Consider the following 19,535-nt stretch of genomic DNA (forward strand, 5'->3'; position numbering starts at 1 on the left):
CTTTTTATAGGGAATACGATTTGGTTTTATTAAATTAATAAAAGAAATTTTATCTTTACTAGGTATATGTATAGAATAGTAGATTTTACGTGATTATCATTATCTGTCTTTCAGGAAAAGGAATTATGAAGAAATTCCTTAATTTTCTCACCTTTACACTAAAACTTAGAGATAATTGTGCGAATAATCAGTTAGAAATTAATTATTGTTGTACATTATGTAAATTCCAAAATATACTTTAGTCACATCAAGAGTGCACCAGACTATACTTCCGACTTAGGAAGAGCACGAGGAGAGATTTAACGTAATACTATCACCTCGCATACGAAAATGCATCAGTGCCTCTTCTTATTGGTATATAAATAGAGTATACCTACATTTATATTATAAATGGTTTATGTATCATAATGGATCATAATATGTACTGTTCATGTTCATATATAATTATTTTAAACGAAAGAGAAGAGCATAGTAGCATGTTAACCATTTAATCTTGTCAATTATGGATAAAAGGAATACGGATTAGTAACATTATAAAGACATTAATTTTACTCTATCCACCTGAATTGTGAATAGACTAGTATCTATAAACAAACTTAAGAAAAAAGGCAAATATGTATTAGTGTGAATGAGATTTTAGCAATGAATCTGTGCCTTGTGAGTTATATGTGAACACAAGAAGGGCTTATGTACATACATATAAATTTCACATGGTGAAAATTAGGTCATAGCATGTCTGTGACGACGGTTTCAAAAGTGTTGATAGTACCAAGTTCTATTTATTTAATTAAAAATACATAATCAACATATGCTCAACAATTGCTTTTAGCAAGAAAACAGCAAAATTTTCTACTAATTGTGGGAGGATTTCCTTCCCTCTGCAATCTTTTACTCGCCAACACAAATTAATTAAAGGAAATAATTAAGGTTCAAGTCATTGTTATGTGACGGCTCAATTATGACTATAATCCAGTCAGCTAGTAGTACCTATATATTTCAATTTACTTCCTTCTCCAGGCGTTTAGGGAAGAATGAAATTTCATTATTTGCGAAAATCATCTCGTCTGCTATAGGCACTATATTGGATTGAAGTTATAAATGATTTTATTTTCCTGATGATTGGATCCATTTTTTTTATTATAATCTGCTTTGTACTCTACTACATAACCTGTTGGCTATTAGGATAACAATACTTTAAAATGACTGATGGCGGCCATTTTATTTTGAATGAAGAGAATATAAAAAATTAAATTTTTTTGTCTTCCTTGCTATGTAGAAAGATTCGTAAAATAATAAGAAATATTCTTTTTTTACAGATCCAGCTTGCGCGCTCTACTGCAGTCCCACATCACGGTAGATTCATTAACAACCTACAGCGGAAAATATATATTTATATGCACCCGACGACAAAGGAAATAACCAGAATATTTTATAAACTAACCAATTAAGGTTGAGAGCAACAGTTAAAAGGCTGTGGACTCCAATCTAGCAACAATTACACCATCTTCGGAGGAATAATTCAAAGTTAAATTTGCAATTACATTCATAACAATGAGGTTTTTGCAAAATTTATGACTACAACAAAACCGTTGTGCAATCGATAAATTTTAGAATTTACTGCAGCGGTTGGAAGCAAGAGCAAGGAGAGCTATTTGATACAAAGTGAAAGAGTTGAAACCAACGCTAAATCTTAGAGGAAGGTAAGTTTTTCACAATTTTCCCGACATTACATACATACACTGAAAATGAAGTGGAAAGAAGGGAGAGTTTTAAGCTTTCTTAAAGCTCTAATAAACATGGTTTAAGGGTAGTGAGGTCGTAGTAGTGAAGTATTGTATTACCTCGACATATTCTTTAAGACAATTGAACCCACTATTTAGCCAGATCTCGAATAAACAGGAAAGGATGCAAATATACCTATTTGAGGCTATTGAAGTCACATTTTGTATACCTACCAAAGTCAAAAGTCGATCAGATCGTATTCAGAACACTGAAGAATGCTAACATATGTAGTTCCAATTTTGAATCTCGGCATTCTATGTACATATACATGTACACATAAGGGGGGGTAATTTGCACATGCAGATTAAACAAACATTCCATAAAAGTGTTATCGCTCAAAGATGTGATATAATGTGGATTGTGGATGAAATGCAGCCGATGATATCACATTGCGGTAAAATAGAGATATTATGCAAATTTTCTGTATTAAAGTTTCACATAAAATCCATTTAAAATAACTATAAAATAGTTTTTTTTGTTTCTACATGAGATAAATCTTCATTTGAGGAAATAATTGGAAGACGCATAATCGAAAGAAATCGTCGAAATAACTTCCCATTTTCCACTTAAATAAGCTGAGAAAAGCCAGCAATATTCTACCAAAAAAAATGCAATTATGATTTCCTTGTGTTTTTGTCTCTTCAATGCATATAACGAGGGTTGCAAAATATAAGCTACTGTACCACACTGTGCTAAATACTTTTTTTTATAATGGATAGAGCATTTTTTTAATTCAAAAGTTTAAGGGTTTGGAAAATGGTCTGAAAATGCATTTTTCCGTTGAGATAGAAACAAATCGTCTGAGACAAAGTTGTACCCCGGAAAATTTCATATAGGATAGTTTTTATGGTAAAACTTAAATATTTTCACGGGAATCAGGAAAATTTCTCTCTCAAACATTAAAATTTTTTACCCCAGATTCCCCTATTTTTCCCAACCGTCGATATGTACCATATATGCATTTATGTACAAGCTGAAACAGCATTGATAGTAGTGAGAGATTAATAGATAGATAACCATAATACATTAATTAGAACTTTGGATCCCGCTCCCTAACTATTTAGTATAGGAGAAATGTGCAAAAGCTCCCCTGATATATCGATGAGCCCAAAACGTAATGAACATCCCCGCATGTTACGCTGAATTCTCTTAATTGAGATGGTTTATAAATCTTCTGTATGTCCACGAAAAAAATTGCAATTTATCATACCAATTTTCAATGTAATACGTATACTGGATAAAAAAAATAAATTGAACCATGCCAAGTGGAAATATCACATAAATTGAGTTTGTTTTTACGGTTGAACTCGGATGGTTCTGTAAGTTTGGTTTCCGTATTGACAATTCTATACATGACATAGTGAGTTCCATGTGGTAATGAATAGGATGTCCATTTTCCAGTCACCATGACATGGTACTGGTACATAAGAATTTATTTTTAGTTAATTACAGGACAGTGAGGTAAATGAAACTGAAAACAGGGCGTATGCCACGCGACATTTCATCAAATCGGCAAGAGTAATTGCGAATGGAACAGGGGTGAAAGCTTTAAAAAATGGATAAAATTAGCTCAAAAAATTGTGTAAAAATTGCAAGAAAACACTGCTTACAGGAATTCAAAAAATGCTTTAAAAAATTTGAAGGGGTGTCATCAACCGAATACTTTGTCTAAACTCACCGACGAAATATCCGCGTAAAAGCTTCATTAAAATAAAATATGAAATTTCTTTGACGACTTCTCTCATTCTTTTTTTATTATTATCATCGAGAATACGCAAGTCTCAATTTTATCCTGGAATAAAGTCAAAGTCAATATAGCAACGAATAAACTCCTTTTTAAAACTTTATTTTATTAGCAACCCTATTCTATAAATCTTCTATAACAAAAATGCCCAATTATAACATTAAAAAAATTTCCCATAATATTTAACGATCTGAAATTTCTCTCATTTCCACGAAGCACAGAGATCCTGGCGAGGCTCTATAAAAGCAAGATAAATTTGAATGAATCGGTAATTTAATCTTGAGTAAAAATGTTTTTTCTTTAAATTACAGAAAAAGGTGCAAATTGTATCTCTAACCTTTTGAAAAAAAAATTCCTTTTAGGTATTTTTATTGCAGCCCAACGAGTCCTATCAAAGTATTATAGGGGGAGTGTTAAGCGTAAATTTTTGTCATCGTAAAATATTTATGGTCTTCGATTGCTAAAATATCACCCGGGTAAAGTCTGACATTCCTCAAGCACATAAAAGTCGTCTTCCAATGATAAATTTTGAATAAACATTACCTTGTGTCGAGAGACAATCGTTATCACAATATTGCGCCCCCTCATTCGGGAAATCCAATGAAATATTCATGGTAATGCGGTGCGACACAAGATTATGCTGCAGAAGTGTAATGACTCTCAAATGTTCTCAAATTCCGTACTTACTTTTTATTCTTCCGGTGTGTGGAGCATTTATATAGCATGTGTGTTACTATATATATTTATGAATATAAAAAAAGAAACATCTATGCATTTTTGAAGTTGAAATACGAAGTTTTCTTGGAAAAATAACATTGAAAAGAGCTTTTTATCGCTAAACATTCTTTGAAAGCTTCTAAATTATCTGTTATATATTATATCCAATAGTTGCCAATAAATCCATAATTTATAGACAAACTTTTGAACTTCGACCTCTGACCTACATATCTGTCATCAGACATGACCTCAGGAATCCATTTATAAAAGCTCACATTTGATTAAGGGTTCGGGTTAAACTAGATATACATATAACAAAAATAAAATTCTTAGAAATATTTTGTATTGAATGACATCTTCAATACCTAATTCCCATGAGAATTTTTATGTGTTTATGCATTCTTAAGGCGAAGAAAACTCGCACGAGTTCTGCAAAGTGCTGTAAATTCATGTCACACAAATCAATCAGGCCATTTTCTCCACGTGAATGGCACAGTGCGTGACACAGCAAAATTATTGATTAAATCAATAGTAAGAGAAAAAAGTAAAAAGAATAGGCGCAACCCAAAAGGCATTTGTGGTTGGAAATTACATAATGCTATTTTCAGAAAAAAAAAGGATTTTACGCATTACACATAGGTATACATAGCGTACGTGGCAAAATTTTGAAAAACAAAAAATTCAAACTAAGTTTGCTCTAGAAGAATTATGTATAAGACTGAATTTTTATTTTTAAAAAATCCTTCTGTCCAAGAAAATGAATCTTTGCTTTACTCATTTGATTTAATTCTTCATTACATTATAACCAATATTATTAAATAAAACAAAAAATTAACAGAGCTTACGCCTTACTTTACCATAATATTATAAATGATTTTATAAAAGTCACAAGCAACATCCTGCCGATGAAAAGCTTCTTACAAAACGGAGCATTTTGTTTGCATATTGACGTTGTAACACTTAAGTAGCTGAAGTACTATCATTTAAGATCAAGTACACTTCATGTCTCTTTTACCCCCAATTATGTACTTTGCTTACATGTCGACAAAAATTCCTCATCATCGGAAAACCCATGTGGTTTGGTAGCAATGTCATACAAAGTTCACAATTGCATTTCCCTGAACGTGAATTTTCATAAGTTTATAAGTCTACTAATCCCCGGGGTAATGTTTCAGTAAATTCTCTAAGATAAGTAATTCGGATTGTGGGTGGAAGACACTTTAATGCTTTGTTTTTGTATATACCGTACATTTATGTATGTGTACATATGCATATGTTGTACATACATAAGAGACAGAAAGAGAAGATGAAATGAATACGTTGAATTCGCTTATCTTAGAGGTCTACGCATCAGTTGATGGCAAAAGTTTACTTCATGTGAAGCACATACGGTTGTACGGAAGAACTAACTAAGGGGAAAAACAGTATGAAAGCATATTCTCCGGAATACAGGATATGAAATGGCAAGAAATTGACAAATAGATTGTACTTGAGAAACCTTGTCAGAGTTGTAGAAAAAGGATAATAAATTAAGGATATTTTGTGCTACATTCCCTTAATAATCTTCGCAATTATATTTTGACTTGTTAGCAGGACATTCTCCTAATTATTTTGTTGTAAAAAATATAATATTTATCCTTTCTTCATCTAATCTAAAGCTTTATTTGTTAATGATTGTACTATTCTCTTAATGTAAGCACCTACCTGTCTAAATATATCTCTGATCAAAGCGTCGCATATCCTACGCTTAATATACCTCTTTCAGGCGAATTCTCCAAAACTTTCTTTTATCATAGATGTCAGCTTATTTAAAGTTTTGCGACGTGATACACAAAAGCTGAATGTGATTTGAATTTCAATCAAATTGATTGCTTTACTATCTTATAATGCCTTCCGTAGCACTATGCGTACACCCGCAGTCAAATACGATACCTAGCGAGCTTTCTATTCCAAATTATATATTGAGAATATTTGTGAGCTTCGGGGACTCCACCAAAGAAAATGAACGTGACTTTGCGTGTTCTTGAGCGCATATTTTTCATTTTAGCACTCTTCTGAGCCATTTTGGGGGGAGAAAAGTTCAATGCCACAAAAAACTTTGATACAAATTTTTAAATAAAAAAAAGTCGTTGGCGACATACGAACTGTGTGAGGCCAAGGCGGTCAAAAAATGAAATTGTTCCCTCGTGAGTAACCTTGAGAAATAGGCTGTGAGCAAGGCGCCTATACCACGGGTTGGTTAAACAAGTTGCACGGCGTCAAAGTCGTATATTGAGTTTTATTATGCTAATTAGTTGGCCAGAAATATAATCAATGCCGCCGCATTCGTGCACCCTGACACGAGGTTTTACTTTGCATGTCATATTCAAATTAACATGCAATTTTCAAGCAACCAACCCTTTGGTTAAAGGGGTAAATGAAAACTAAAAAGAATGTTCCTAACACCACAATGATCCCACGGAAGGTAAATTAAAGGGAATAAAGAACTTTGAAAAAAAAAAATTTGTTAAGTCATCCTTCAAATATTATATAAAAACTATAATTTGAGGCTATGAAAAATTGAAAATTTTATTCGTAACAATTTGAAAAAGAATATTTTTACTTTTATACAGTTTTTGTTCCATTTTTAATGTAATTTATCAATTCTAAACCTCCAACTTAAGCTATCAACCCTCCCATTATCTATTTGTTATTTCTTCTCTTGCCCCCTTTTCATATTGCCTCCAAATGCGCAGGTAAATGTGTTCCTTTTTGGGACGTAATTTCATCATTCGGTGCGTTAAATTAAGTGACATAATTTTCTAATCAATTAAATTAAATAGATATTAATGATAGGCGCACTTACACTATCAAGGAATATCAACCCAAAAACGCTCCTCACTCATTTCCGGTAACATCAATATACATTATTTTGAATTACGCGAAATTTTATTTATTTGAGACATCCATACAGGAGTATTCTACTACATGACATGGATGAATAACAATAATAAATTACATTCGATTGAAACATATTCCTGCGATATAATCCCTTTTCAAAACTATGTAAATACATAGGTAGTCAAATTCAGAGTATTCACACGCACCCGCATAAAAGAAAAGGGTAAACTCCTTAAATTTCAGATGTTTTAAGGGGTACTACTTCCCCCATCTACCCCTCATGGAATTGTCGTATGAAGCTTGTCAGAAGGTTTTATTTCGGATGGGGGAGTTGTGAATAAATTAGGGTGACATCCTTTGAAAAGAGAGAAGGGGAAAGCACTTCAATAAAATCACTCAAACTCCTTTCGTTTGAAGACACCTTGACCACAAATTGAGCAACTTATCTCTCTTGGAAATAAGAGATATATACATAGTTAGTTTGTGTGGGTTTTCTACGGTAAAAGGAAACCATCCCTCATGGATAAATTGCTCGAGATCTTTAGATATTTGCCAACCCTTTTCTTTATACATGCAGCAATGAGATGATATGTGAATTCACATTTCTTTTTTTTTTTGAATTACTATTCTACTCAATCACATGCCAACATAGAAGGGGGGAGAGAACGAGTCTCCCAGTACACCAGCATAGAAGCTTGTCACATCACTCAGGCAGAAGAAAAATAAAATTTTTACTAATGCGAAAATGAATTTATCCCAATTTTATTTACATTTCAATTTAATTTGGGTGCACATTTTACTGGTGAAACGCTAAAATACATTATGTACAACGCATGATGATTTATAGTCCCACTGCGGGGTGATACGTGTCGTCCACCTCGGTCCACTCGTCCACTCAACACTAATGACACTCTCCCTGTGGGACTCTTTTTGAATATTTTTTCTATGGTAATAGCACCTCGACCCCCTCGGGGTGAAAACACTCGCCCCCGACAAAAATTTAATAAAATATGTATATACACATTGGGAATGGAGAAAGCATAATCCTGCCATATAGCTTCATTCTGTCTTTTCCATATGAATTTTCCATGTGAGAGAGAAAGAGATGAGATAATACATTTGAGTGCAAGTTTCGAGTACTATTGAGATTTGTTGTATAATTCAATGCTAACACTTTACATCTACTGGGTTGTATCGTCCTATGTTGAACGAAAGCTTGAGCACATAGCTCAGGATATGAAATCTTTCTTAAGGTTTAAAGTGATATGAGCATATGAACCGATAATCCTTGAGGCAAAGTAGTAAAAAAAGGGTTTATTATTATATCCTGAAATGCTAAAAGTTTCAAAGAAAATATTGCTCTAAAAACTTGGTAATGTCACGTAGATTTTTAGAAAAACTTAAACTAAAATTATGGGAAAAAATACTTTGCCTAATTTGAGGACTTTTGTCTCTTTTGTTTTCTTTTTTGCTATATAGTTTTCGAAAACTTCTTCTAAATATATTATTCCTTTAGAGGAGTTATTCAAAAAGCTCTAAAGACAGAGAACTCATAAAAAATGAGATAGATCAAAGATGAAAGTTATTCAAAGACTCGTATACAAGAACATCTGCCTGGCGTAATTCCATATGATGTTGAGAAGTTCTCTAAGAACTGTAACTTATGCAGGCATTCATCGAAAGAAATTTTTGAAATTTTTCCAAAGACTTTTACTCAGCAAAAAGCTCCTTTAAAATAATGTATATAAAAAAAACTAAAGTGTTAACTCATCTTTTAATCCAGATGTCACAGTATGGACTTGCCATGTGAAAGAGTGCTGTTCAAAACGGATCTACTGGTACCAGAAGCGACGCATACCGGCGCTAAACAGCGGAAGCATCGTCGACGCAACCGTAAAGTGGCGTGCGATGCCGAAAACATCTTTGAGCGCGTCTTCACATCAGCAGATGTGGCACAGGCCATTGCAGGAAAGCTGTCGCAGCTGATGACTTTTAGTATTGCTAGAGCATCCTATACCAGTAGTCACTGTCTTGTACGGCATTCTCTTTGCCTCTATGCGGCATCCAGCTTCATCCTTGCTCTGTGCTATCTGGCAACGCCGACAGCCGCTTCAGACAGCGCACATCCCATGTAAGAAATTTATATAAATTTTCTCTTCATTTTATTCCACTTCGCGTCATATCGTGGGGGGTATACGTGCTTTTTAGCGTGACCCCGTGAGTTTTTCTCTGACCTTCCTGTCGTCAGTGTGTCTCGCCGGGCAATTCAATTAAAAAATCAATAAAACAGCGTATACAAAAGCAACTAATTTCTGTGTTCCTTTAAGAAGGAGTATGTATAGAATGATATCAAAATGCTATTCCGCGTATACAAAATGTTTCTTTCAAGTATCGATTTCCTTTCTCGCAAAAATAGGGCAAAAGCGTGCAGAATATAAATAATATAGTCATTTCGTGTATGAAAGAATTTAACTTAACGACATCGCACTAAAAACTCGATAGGTACAAATCGCGATAGTATTTTCGGAAGAGGGCGAGACATGATAAATAATTAATGTTGAGCCTACGCTTCTGTTTTTTATGCGTTTTATAAACGAGAGATTGTCTTTAAAAAGCATTAACATGAGAAAAAAAATCACAAAATATGATTTTTATCTTTTACGGAATTTCCATATTACAGATTTGCTGAAGGGAAATCTGATAAAGAAATTCTAGATCATCTCCTCAAAAATTCACGATATGATAAGCGACTTTTACCGCCAGTAGACGGTAAGTAGATATTTTTCTTTCTTCACTTTTTTAACTTATTGAATCTTTCTATTTAAAGGTGTTTTTTTCTGCAAGAAGTAGCTCTATTTTTTTTTTTAAATTATTTGGCACAACTTTCTAAATTTTTCTATCACATTCTATTAGTAAATCTTGATTTGAATTACAAGTCTGTGTATTTTTCTTTATTTCACTTTGTTCTGTATCCTTCTTGATTCGCTTAAAAAAATTAGGTATCATTTTTTATACCATCATAGACACTATACGATGCTTTTACGGAAAAAATTATTCTTTTATTTTCTTTTTTCTTGTTTTGCCACTGTATCATAAAATATTTCTATACACATTTCTCACATTCCTAATTTGAGATCTTTAAAATAATTCATACAGAAGTATTTCTTTATATCAATAAGACGGATTTCACTATAGATTCCTTATTTTGTTAGAAAATATAAGAAGTAGTAATACCGTTAAACCTTAAGGATTTAAACTACATACATACGTTTTATTCTCTACTCTTGTTCAATACAACGAGAACTTATTTATTATTTTATTTCTCAAAATTGTTATTTGGTTCAAATACTATGCGCTTTCATTAAAGATGTGAACTTTAAGCACTTCCATTGTCCAGCAATACAATCAATATTGAAAAGCGGAAAATCACACTCACTACCTACTTCAATCGTGGATTCATGTGAAAGAGAATTCATTTCCCTCTCAATCATCCACATTATTACCTCCGGTTGATTTTTCACTTACAATTTGAACAAAGAGCTGCGTTTTCAGTATTTATTTAAAATTCTCAATTCATCCGTAAGTATTATAATAGATAAGGAATAATGGAAAATTATAATGGAAAATTATATTGCAAGAAAATAATGACATATAAATTCTTCATTTTACAAAATTAACACAAACAAACTTTCCTGAGTGAAAACAATAAGTTCAGCTTTATCCAATCCAGATCATGAAAATTGGTTAGATTGCGTACCCTTTGAAAATGCCTTCTGGTTCCAATATCTCAAAAGTCAAAAGCCCTCTACGACTACTCCGAAAGGATGAAATTAACAATTTAGGAGGCAGGCACATCATAATATGATCCTAAATAAACTGAAGATAATTTGAAGAAAAAAACGGATTTTCGGTCGGTCTTTTTCAAATTCTCTTAAATTATTCTCGGACGTCTACTTCCTCATAACTGTATTTGGTATAAAACATCATGGCATCTATATTATGTATTAACATAAGTGAGAGGTTTACATATTTTTTTTACATTACAAAACTATGTATGTGTTCAATGCAGGCTTTTAGCTGCTATCTAAATTTAAATAGTTCAAATATGATGGAAATTATCAACCATGATAACACAACTATGGCCACTAAGATAAGACGAATTTAAAATTAAATAAACAAGTAAACGCGAATAGTCAATCAGGGGCTCTAAAAACGGGAACAGGTGTATCCCATGCAGTCGTTGTAAGTGGTAAGAGTACTTCCTTATCCCATATTAAGTATTCTTATGAGCAACCCAGCCATTTAGCAGAACATAAAGAACTTTTGAACGGAAAAGATGTTCAAAAATATTATTATTTTATGCATTGGATTACGTAAATAGTTTTTAAATTTCAGATTATTAATTTCTTTTAAGGAAAGTTGTTTTATCTTGTTTATGACCCAGTGAACTTAATGAAAGGGGAAGGGAATGTGTTGTTATATTAAAAAAAAAACTCTATATGTGTAAGACTTTATGAACGGTTCTATCAAAAATATAATTTTTCCTTTTCACAACCCTGATTTATGGAATAGTCTGTTTCATTTTATAATTACACAAAATATCGAAAATTCTCAAAACTCTCAATTTATGAGAAAAGATTTTTTACCGAATTTGACTCCTATCTCCCTTTTTTAATTTTTTTTAATAATATGTCTCTTGAGTAAAAACAAACTAATAGCTTGCATATCCTGGCATTCCATTTGGTTTTTGCATTTGTATTTCCAGATGCAGATTTCTGTTGCGGAATGGAATCGCCGGAAATGGCAAATAATCTTTCGATTCGAGCAACACCTGGACGTGTACAAAATCGTGGTCCGTGACCTTACTTATAACTCATTAACACAAATTACTAAATATTTTAAATTAGTAGTGGTCTTTGTCCTGTGCTGCTGTGTTTTAATTTTTTTTTCTTCTTCATTAGTTATTCTTTAATTTCTTCGTCCTAGCACAACTTTGCAATTATCTCTGAGGTTTTTCTGTAATGAAAATTAAGGTTTTTTATATGTGTATTATATTATTTTGTGGTGAAAATATAATTTCATTTTCTCTTATTGCCTTCTTCCGCGCATACTTTTATCAGCACTCGTTCCTTGAAAGTTTCTAGGAATTTTTAGCACAGTCTGTTGATTATTTTTTGCTAACGATAAGGAAAAATCTATATTAATTTGTATAAATGTACATAATTTAAGGAAGTTATCACCGGGATTAATTGCACTTTCGATTGTAAATTGTAGAGAGAAAAAATCATTGAGAAGATTTTCTTTCATTTTTTAATGGGAGATACATAAAGGGGTGGAAAGGTGGAGTTACTGGGAAGATATATGTATATAAATATTGTTATAAGAGTGTTTGAACTAAGAACCTCTTGAGTATATACTTCATACGAGCAGTATAAGTTGAGGTCGATGTGGGTGTTATGTTCATGAATTAGATGCATAATATTACTCAATTTTCCAGCATTAAGAGTTAAAATTTTAATAAAAGTAGATAGATTATCGTAGATGACACAAGAAGGGAATATTCGGGATTTACTTCAAACTGATTATGATTAAAACTAAACTTTAATTAAAGCTCTGTCAAGCGGTACTCTCTAGAACATCTCGAATCTCCAGGGTCATTTTTTGTGGTCATTTTAGTTCATCAAGTTACTGAACTTACTCAAAAACCTCAACTGTGCATCATCTAATGCAACACGCTCAAATCTAATTACAAGGCGTATATAGCAATCTCGACGTTGTGTTATCATGTTGCGCTATAATTGACTTTTGTTTTCTCTGGGACCAACATATTTTATGAAATAAGCTCCTACATTACGTTATGTGGATCTGTGTAAGGACCTACGGCTCTTATTGACCTATTAATGTTTATGAGGTAGAAATATGCGTTTATAATATTTTGGGCCAAGTGGTCTATTTATATTTTTTCAGTACCTATCATATTTCTTTCCTTTTCTAAGAATTTAAATACATAAAACACGTTGAATTTACTTTATGTAAATATATTCATAAATCTCTCCATTATGCAAGAAAACAAAAATTTGTTTTTCTTTATTTCGAATTCAATCAAAAAGTTGATTTCCCCATCAATCAATTCATATCCAAGGAAACTTATTACAGTGAAGTTCCGCATTGTATATTTTTTTCAATTTTTACTTTAAAAATTCTCACAATGTTGGGATGCTAACCGTCCAATATGTTTTATAAAATTTTCCCATTTTCAGAGTCTCGGGAGTATCCTATGTCAATATTGACTAAAAGTGAAAATTGGAAAATAGGAAAAATACGTTATGTGAAACAACACTCTACATATGACTCTTGGTTGTGTACGAGAAGTACAATATGGGAGATATGTTTGAGGAAAGGCTCTAAATCCATACCGCCTTCCTTTACCCGTGCTCACACCAAGTCAAAAAGAAGAAAAGTTCACACAAAACTTTCATGAGACACACGCGCTTGTGACAAGTTCTCAAACACACCCTCCTTGTCATGAGTCAGGTAATGGGGCTCCTTCGTATACGAGTGGGATGAATAATATCCAACCTATCCGTCGTGGTAGAAGTTAATTGCGCTTTATGTCAGAGCAAGTAAATTAGGACGTTTTCTGAGAGAGGAACGGGAGAAAGAGAACATTGTTAATCTGAGAAAATATGCAAAGTTTTGACAGGAAGAGGAAAATGTAAATTAAAATTACAAGATAACTTCCTCATTAATATATAAAAATTATAAAGAAGAATAGGAATTGTACGAATATAAAGCTTCTATAATGTATAATTAAGAAAAGTTCAATAGGTTCATCTTTCTCTTTAATTTCTTTTTGTAAGTCAATGATCAAATAATGGTTATGAACACACATATTTTCTATGTACAAAAGGTATGCTGAGGAATACTTTTTTGTGGTTTTCAAATGAATATACACTTTCTCTACGAGGAATCACGGTAAAGACGCCGAAGAAGCTTTTCTTACCGATAAAGCGACACACGCATAATGGTGAAAGAAAAGGATGTAAAAGGCATCTGACCGCATGCCGTGATTCCGTAAGCCTTTAAGTTTTGCTGGGGTTTGGTCTATTCATGGGTTTTGGCATTTAAAGTGTTAGGGTTTGAGGATAAGTAAAGGAATGCTTTTATTATGTGCTTTTTATGCTGAAGAGCGCTCGAAGCATAAACTTTCAGACAGTTTACTTCTACTTTCCAACATAAACAGATTCATTGTTTCCTCCCCTTACTCCATCAGAATTTTGGGTTTCTCCTATATAGCGAGCAAAGGGAGATTTACCAGAAAAAGGGGGGATCCTTCGGGAAAGGGAGAAAGCAACAGAGTCGCTTCCAAACAAACGAACTGGCAAATGCCTTTTCTCACCCACTTGATAAGGGTGCCTATTGGGGGCGGAAAGTCTTTCACGACTTAAATTGTCACATAAGACTTCAACAGATGAAAGTGGATGTCGTTATTAAATTTCTACACTTTTTGCCTCTCACAACTTTTCTGATATTTCCCTCCTTAGATTGTTAAACATACAAAAAGGGATGTTTTTACCCTTTCTATATCGAAAACTTGAACACAACGATTTTCTAAAACATATTTCTTCTGTTTCTTCTTCAAAAAATGGGGAAACTTCCATGAAGTATCCACTTATGTATTCCTTACTGTATAGGTTTAATAAAGTTACATAATATAAAATCCTTTTGCTTTAAAACCATTAAACTTTGCAACAGCATAAACGTATTCTAATATACTGAACAATGAGATTATAGACTAACGGACGTCCTCCATTGAGAGAATTTGTGCAGCATTGAATTTATGTACAAGATGTCTTATTCTAATGAAAATTATATAATAAAATACAATCTGACGCATTTATTATAAATCTGTCTATTGCCAGCTGTCTTGGGCGTCTTCACAATTTCACAGAATAGCGAAATATTGAAGAAATTTTTTCATCTCCTTCCTTGTCTCTTTCATACTCAATTGTGCTTTTTATGACACGCAAGGAAAATGAATACATTCATATAACTTTCATATCCTTCGTCTGCTTGAGTATCTTCAACACATTTTTTCATAGCTGATACGCCCTAAAATGCGCTCTGTAGATAGAAACGTAAACATTTTAATAAAAATAATTTGTAATTCAAGTCAAGATTTCTTCACTTTGAATTTCTCATTAGGCAAGATGTTCCAAATACCCCGTTGTTATGTAATATGAAAAAATTAATATTCGTAAAACATTCAAGTTAAGCTTATTAGTAAAATTTGTTGATCTATTAAGGGGTACTCCATGTGGCTTGCTTTTAAAAATTTCAGAACTTTTTGAGGAGAAGAAAATTCCTTCCGGGAATGCCGGGAATGCAGGAATCCTGCGTCTGTAAAAATTACTGCATCTACCAATGACTAAAGGCTTTAAACCAACGTCAAAGTAATAAATGAAGAGAAAATTAAAAAATTATTTAAGACCCACCGAGGAAAGTGAAACGCTTTTCCCGATAATTTTTTGTTTCATTGTTTTTCGGAACGCTGACCTAAAGAAAATAAATCCTATTTTCTTATCAAGTACCTTGATCCTTGTATAAATAGGGTTCCGTCGCCAATTCTAATGTTCCAAATACAAGCTTCAATTAAATTATTCTTGCGGCTAAGCAGATAGAATTTTGAGTGAGAAAAATAATCCGAGAGAGCTCACCTACCCTCAAGCATCCCAAATCTAGGGAGCAATTTCGACATCTTGACGTAAATGATCATACCCTTAAAGAATTCTTCTTTTGTTTCTTTTATCTGTGAAGTTTCTTTTAATTTCATGATAAACGTAAAACTCAAAAACTATGAAAACTAGTATAGTTATAAAATTTTACTCAAAATGTTAGTTAAAAAACCATTTAATGCGCATTTAAAATAATGTCGGTTTTAAGATTTTATAATCTTGCCTTATTGAATAAATTAATTTCTTTCATACAACACCTACAACACCACCAAATACCATTGAAAAAAATTTGCTGCATTTAAAAAAATCACTAGCTTTTTTATTATTATTTTTTACTTGTATTCTCATTGGTGTAATCTGGAAAATTAATATATTTTGTATGCAAATTATTATTCAAATTGCAAAATATTTACGTGATTGCCGTATAAAGCTTGTTCCATGGAAAAGTATGGTAAAGCCTCATTTAATTACAATACTTTTACATGGGAAAGCGATATGTATATTTTCTCATATTTTTGTTTTTTTATTCATATTGTTTCATTTTAGGAACCTTAACAGTTAACGTTAGCGTCCTATTACTAAGTTTAGCATCACCCGATGAATCTAGTTTGGTAAGTTGCTTTTTGCATTTTCAAATATAGGTCTTGAGCGTCTTGAAAGTCATTTTAGTTCATATTTTTTTGTTTTAAAGAAATTACAGAAAAAAACGTTAAAAATATTTTTAGTGATTTTTTAATAATAGTGTGAGTTTGAATAAATATTTTTCAACAAATTAAATCATATTTGAAATAGAAATGTTAGAAAACATATAATTACAGACAATTTAAAAAATAATTTAAAATAAAATTTTATGTACCTACTTAATTAAAATTTTCCTTTTTCTAAACGTTTTCTTTGTAGAAATATGAAGTTGAATTTTTACTGCAACAACAATGGTACGATCCCCGTTTGAGGTATGCCAATCAATCTCAATACGAATATTTAAATGCGATTCATCACCATGAAGATATATGGCTGCCAGATACTTATTTCATAATGCATGGTGACTTTAAGGACCCAATTATCCCGATGCACTTTGCATTGCGCATCTATCGAAATGGGACAATCAACTACTTAATGAGGTAAAGTGCAACAATTCTACATATATTTGGCGATATTACCATTATACATTTTTTTCTGTGTGTGTGAAAAGAGATAAATCGACCATTTCCCACTTTTATAGGCGCCATTTGATCTTATCGTGCCAGGGACGGCTGAATATATTTCCATTTGACGATCCTTTATGTTCGTTTGCGCTCGAGAGTAGTACGTACTTTATATGATTTTTTCGCCATTTTCACATCTCTTCCTTTGCACTTTCGCTGTCTTCTTGCTCTGCATCTCTTTCTCTCTACAAACTAACTCAAAATACACAGTATATTCAAATTGTAAATGTTTGCCTCCTTACCATTTCAAACGACAATCAGGGGGGACATTCAGCTGTTGAAACAATGAAAAACTTTACCTAACTGTCGGACATTAATAAAATATTATATAGAAATAGTTTCGGGATTTTGTGTATGATAAAAAAAAATATATTCAGATGTATATTTTTTGCAAAATAACCAGAAAACTATGCAAGAAATCGTTAAAATTAAATGAATTTTATATCGTTTATACTACGGTTTTAAAATATTTGATAAGTAGGACAAGAAAGTTAATAGCAACATTATCCTTACAATAATATACATGTACATAATAGATAGATATTATTCATTTATTTTGTTTTCGAAACACTCGTATGTGGGGATAATAAAATTATTATTTATTCAATTTGTATTATTGAATTTTATTGAATTTATTGTGAGTTCATGCCTTGAAAACAAAAATATATATTGAATTGTATATATTATATTATGCAGATTATATACAATATATATTCTCATATAATACGTCAAGCTTTACATTATAAAAGTAGTAAAAATATTTTCTTCAATGACCTACGCTAAATTGTACTTATAAAGCTTAAGTTCGATTTGAAAACTTTGATTTTAGGTGATACCCCGTACTAAGAAAAATCACAGCGAAAAATTTTTATTAATTTTATTTATTTAAAATATATTATGCATATTTATGCAAAGAAATAATAAAACAAGGAAATATAAATATTATAGGGATGCGATAGGATATGCTAAAACTAGAATTTTGTTGATTAAATACTTTGTAAGATTTCGTGCTTACACCTACATAATATTGTACCTACATATTAGTACGGAAACTAATTCGTGCTTACCCCAACTTTCATCCATATATGACGTCTTTCCCTGTTAAAACAAGCTCCGCTGTTTACATCCTAATCATAATCACCATTCACTACTTTTTTATTGCACTACAAAAGATTAAATTATATGCAGAATTACCACCAATTCTGTTCCTTTAAATCCCACAATCTTTGTATTCTTTATCACTTTTCCATTAATCCATTTATCCCCGTATTTACTCAACTCGTGAAAAGCAGTCTAAAGAGATGGAGGTATGAGGAAAGGAGTAACGAGCCAATATCGACATCGTTAGACAAATTCGTACACGCAAAATTTCCGAATAACATCGAGAGACTTCTTTCCACGAGCAGAGTATAAATTTTCCTTGCTTTTCTTCCCGTTATTTTGTAACATTTTATTCTTCAATTGTTACTTGCACCTTCCTTGCCAGGGGTTATAATTAAATTTAAAATCACTGTGCTTTCTTTTAGTATCGTACGAGCAATCAGCTATAACATACGTGTGGAAAAATGATGAAGATACACTGCGAAAAAGTCCATCGTTAACGACACTCAATGCGTACCTCATTCAAAATCAAACGATAGCATGCCCTATAAAAGCAAGCTGGAGAGGTAAGGGTTACATATTTCATGCTAATTACTATAAAATACCTTATTTTTAGCTCTATTTTGTCACAAACCATCACCAAAATCATTTTCAAACAATTTCTTTTTATTTCACCTTTTCTTGCTTTTTCTCTGTAAGCGCTTACTATGGATGCACTTACAGCACTTTTATTAAGCATAAACGTTGTTAATGACAAAGATAATGCTGAATTCGGCCTTATTTGTTTTTTTTTCTATCTTATTTTACCTTTTATGCCATTGATTCGCTTAAGATCTTCTTCAGGGCATCAAATTGTCCGATAGAGAAATAAATACTTTTTCACTTTAAAAAAAAATGGAAACCGGAAGTGGTCACATAAAGATAAATTTGTGACTATTTATAAATACTTGGATGCCATGAAGAAACATCTAAACCACCGCCTTTTCCTATACCTTCAAAAAATCACTTTAATGCTAAAAGGTCGATCGGACAAGAAGAATTTTACAGGAAATTGGAATAAATTGAAATGAGGTGCTATCCCCATATAAGCTTGAATAAACTCCTTTCATTTCAAACTTTACAATGGTAGAAAAATTAAGGCATTATAGAAGGAAAACATAACTTCTTATGCAGCGACCACAGCTTTTAAAAGTTTTTTTTAATATTTAATTAAAATTGAGAATTTTCAAATATCGGCAATAGAGTCGTGAAAAATTTGTGAGGCAACGCAAGATGACAAAAATTGACAAAACCACGATCATTCATTTTACTTATTTTTAAAGATTTTTTGTGGTATATTTAAAAGTTTTCCGACACAACTAATTTTAAAAA

General features: G+C 32.1%; 1 protein-coding gene across 5 annotated transcripts in view; it reads left to right on the forward strand.

The window, feature by feature from the left end:
• Positions 1-19,535, forward strand: part of LOC129792598 (glutamate-gated chloride channel) — a 51,666-nt gene that overhangs the window by 16,706 nt on the left and 15,425 nt on the right. For 2 of the 5 annotated variants that reach the window (XM_055831814.1, XM_055831815.1), the window contains exons 2-9: positions 1,317-1,700; positions 8,907-9,254; positions 9,804-9,892; positions 11,889-11,975; positions 16,405-16,469; positions 16,759-16,979; positions 17,081-17,163; positions 18,590-18,730. In XM_055831814.1, coding sequence (XP_055687789.1) covers positions 8,917-9,254; positions 9,804-9,892; positions 11,889-11,975; positions 16,405-16,469; positions 16,759-16,979; positions 17,081-17,163; positions 18,590-18,730 — 1,024 coding nt within the window. In that variant the 5' untranslated portion in view covers positions 1,317-1,700; positions 8,907-8,916. The remainder of the gene's footprint in view (positions 1-1,316; positions 1,701-8,906; positions 9,255-9,803; positions 9,893-11,888; positions 11,976-16,404; positions 16,470-16,758; positions 16,980-17,080; positions 17,164-18,589; positions 18,731-19,535) is intronic. The other 3 variants (XM_055831816.1, XM_055831817.1, XM_055831813.1) reach the window with 2 other exon arrangements.

This window comes from Lutzomyia longipalpis, chromosome 3, assembly GCF_024334085.1.
Source record: "Lutzomyia longipalpis isolate SR_M1_2022 chromosome 3, ASM2433408v1".
In the NCBI taxonomy this organism is placed as follows: Eukaryota; Metazoa; Arthropoda; class Insecta; order Diptera; family Psychodidae; genus Lutzomyia; species Lutzomyia longipalpis.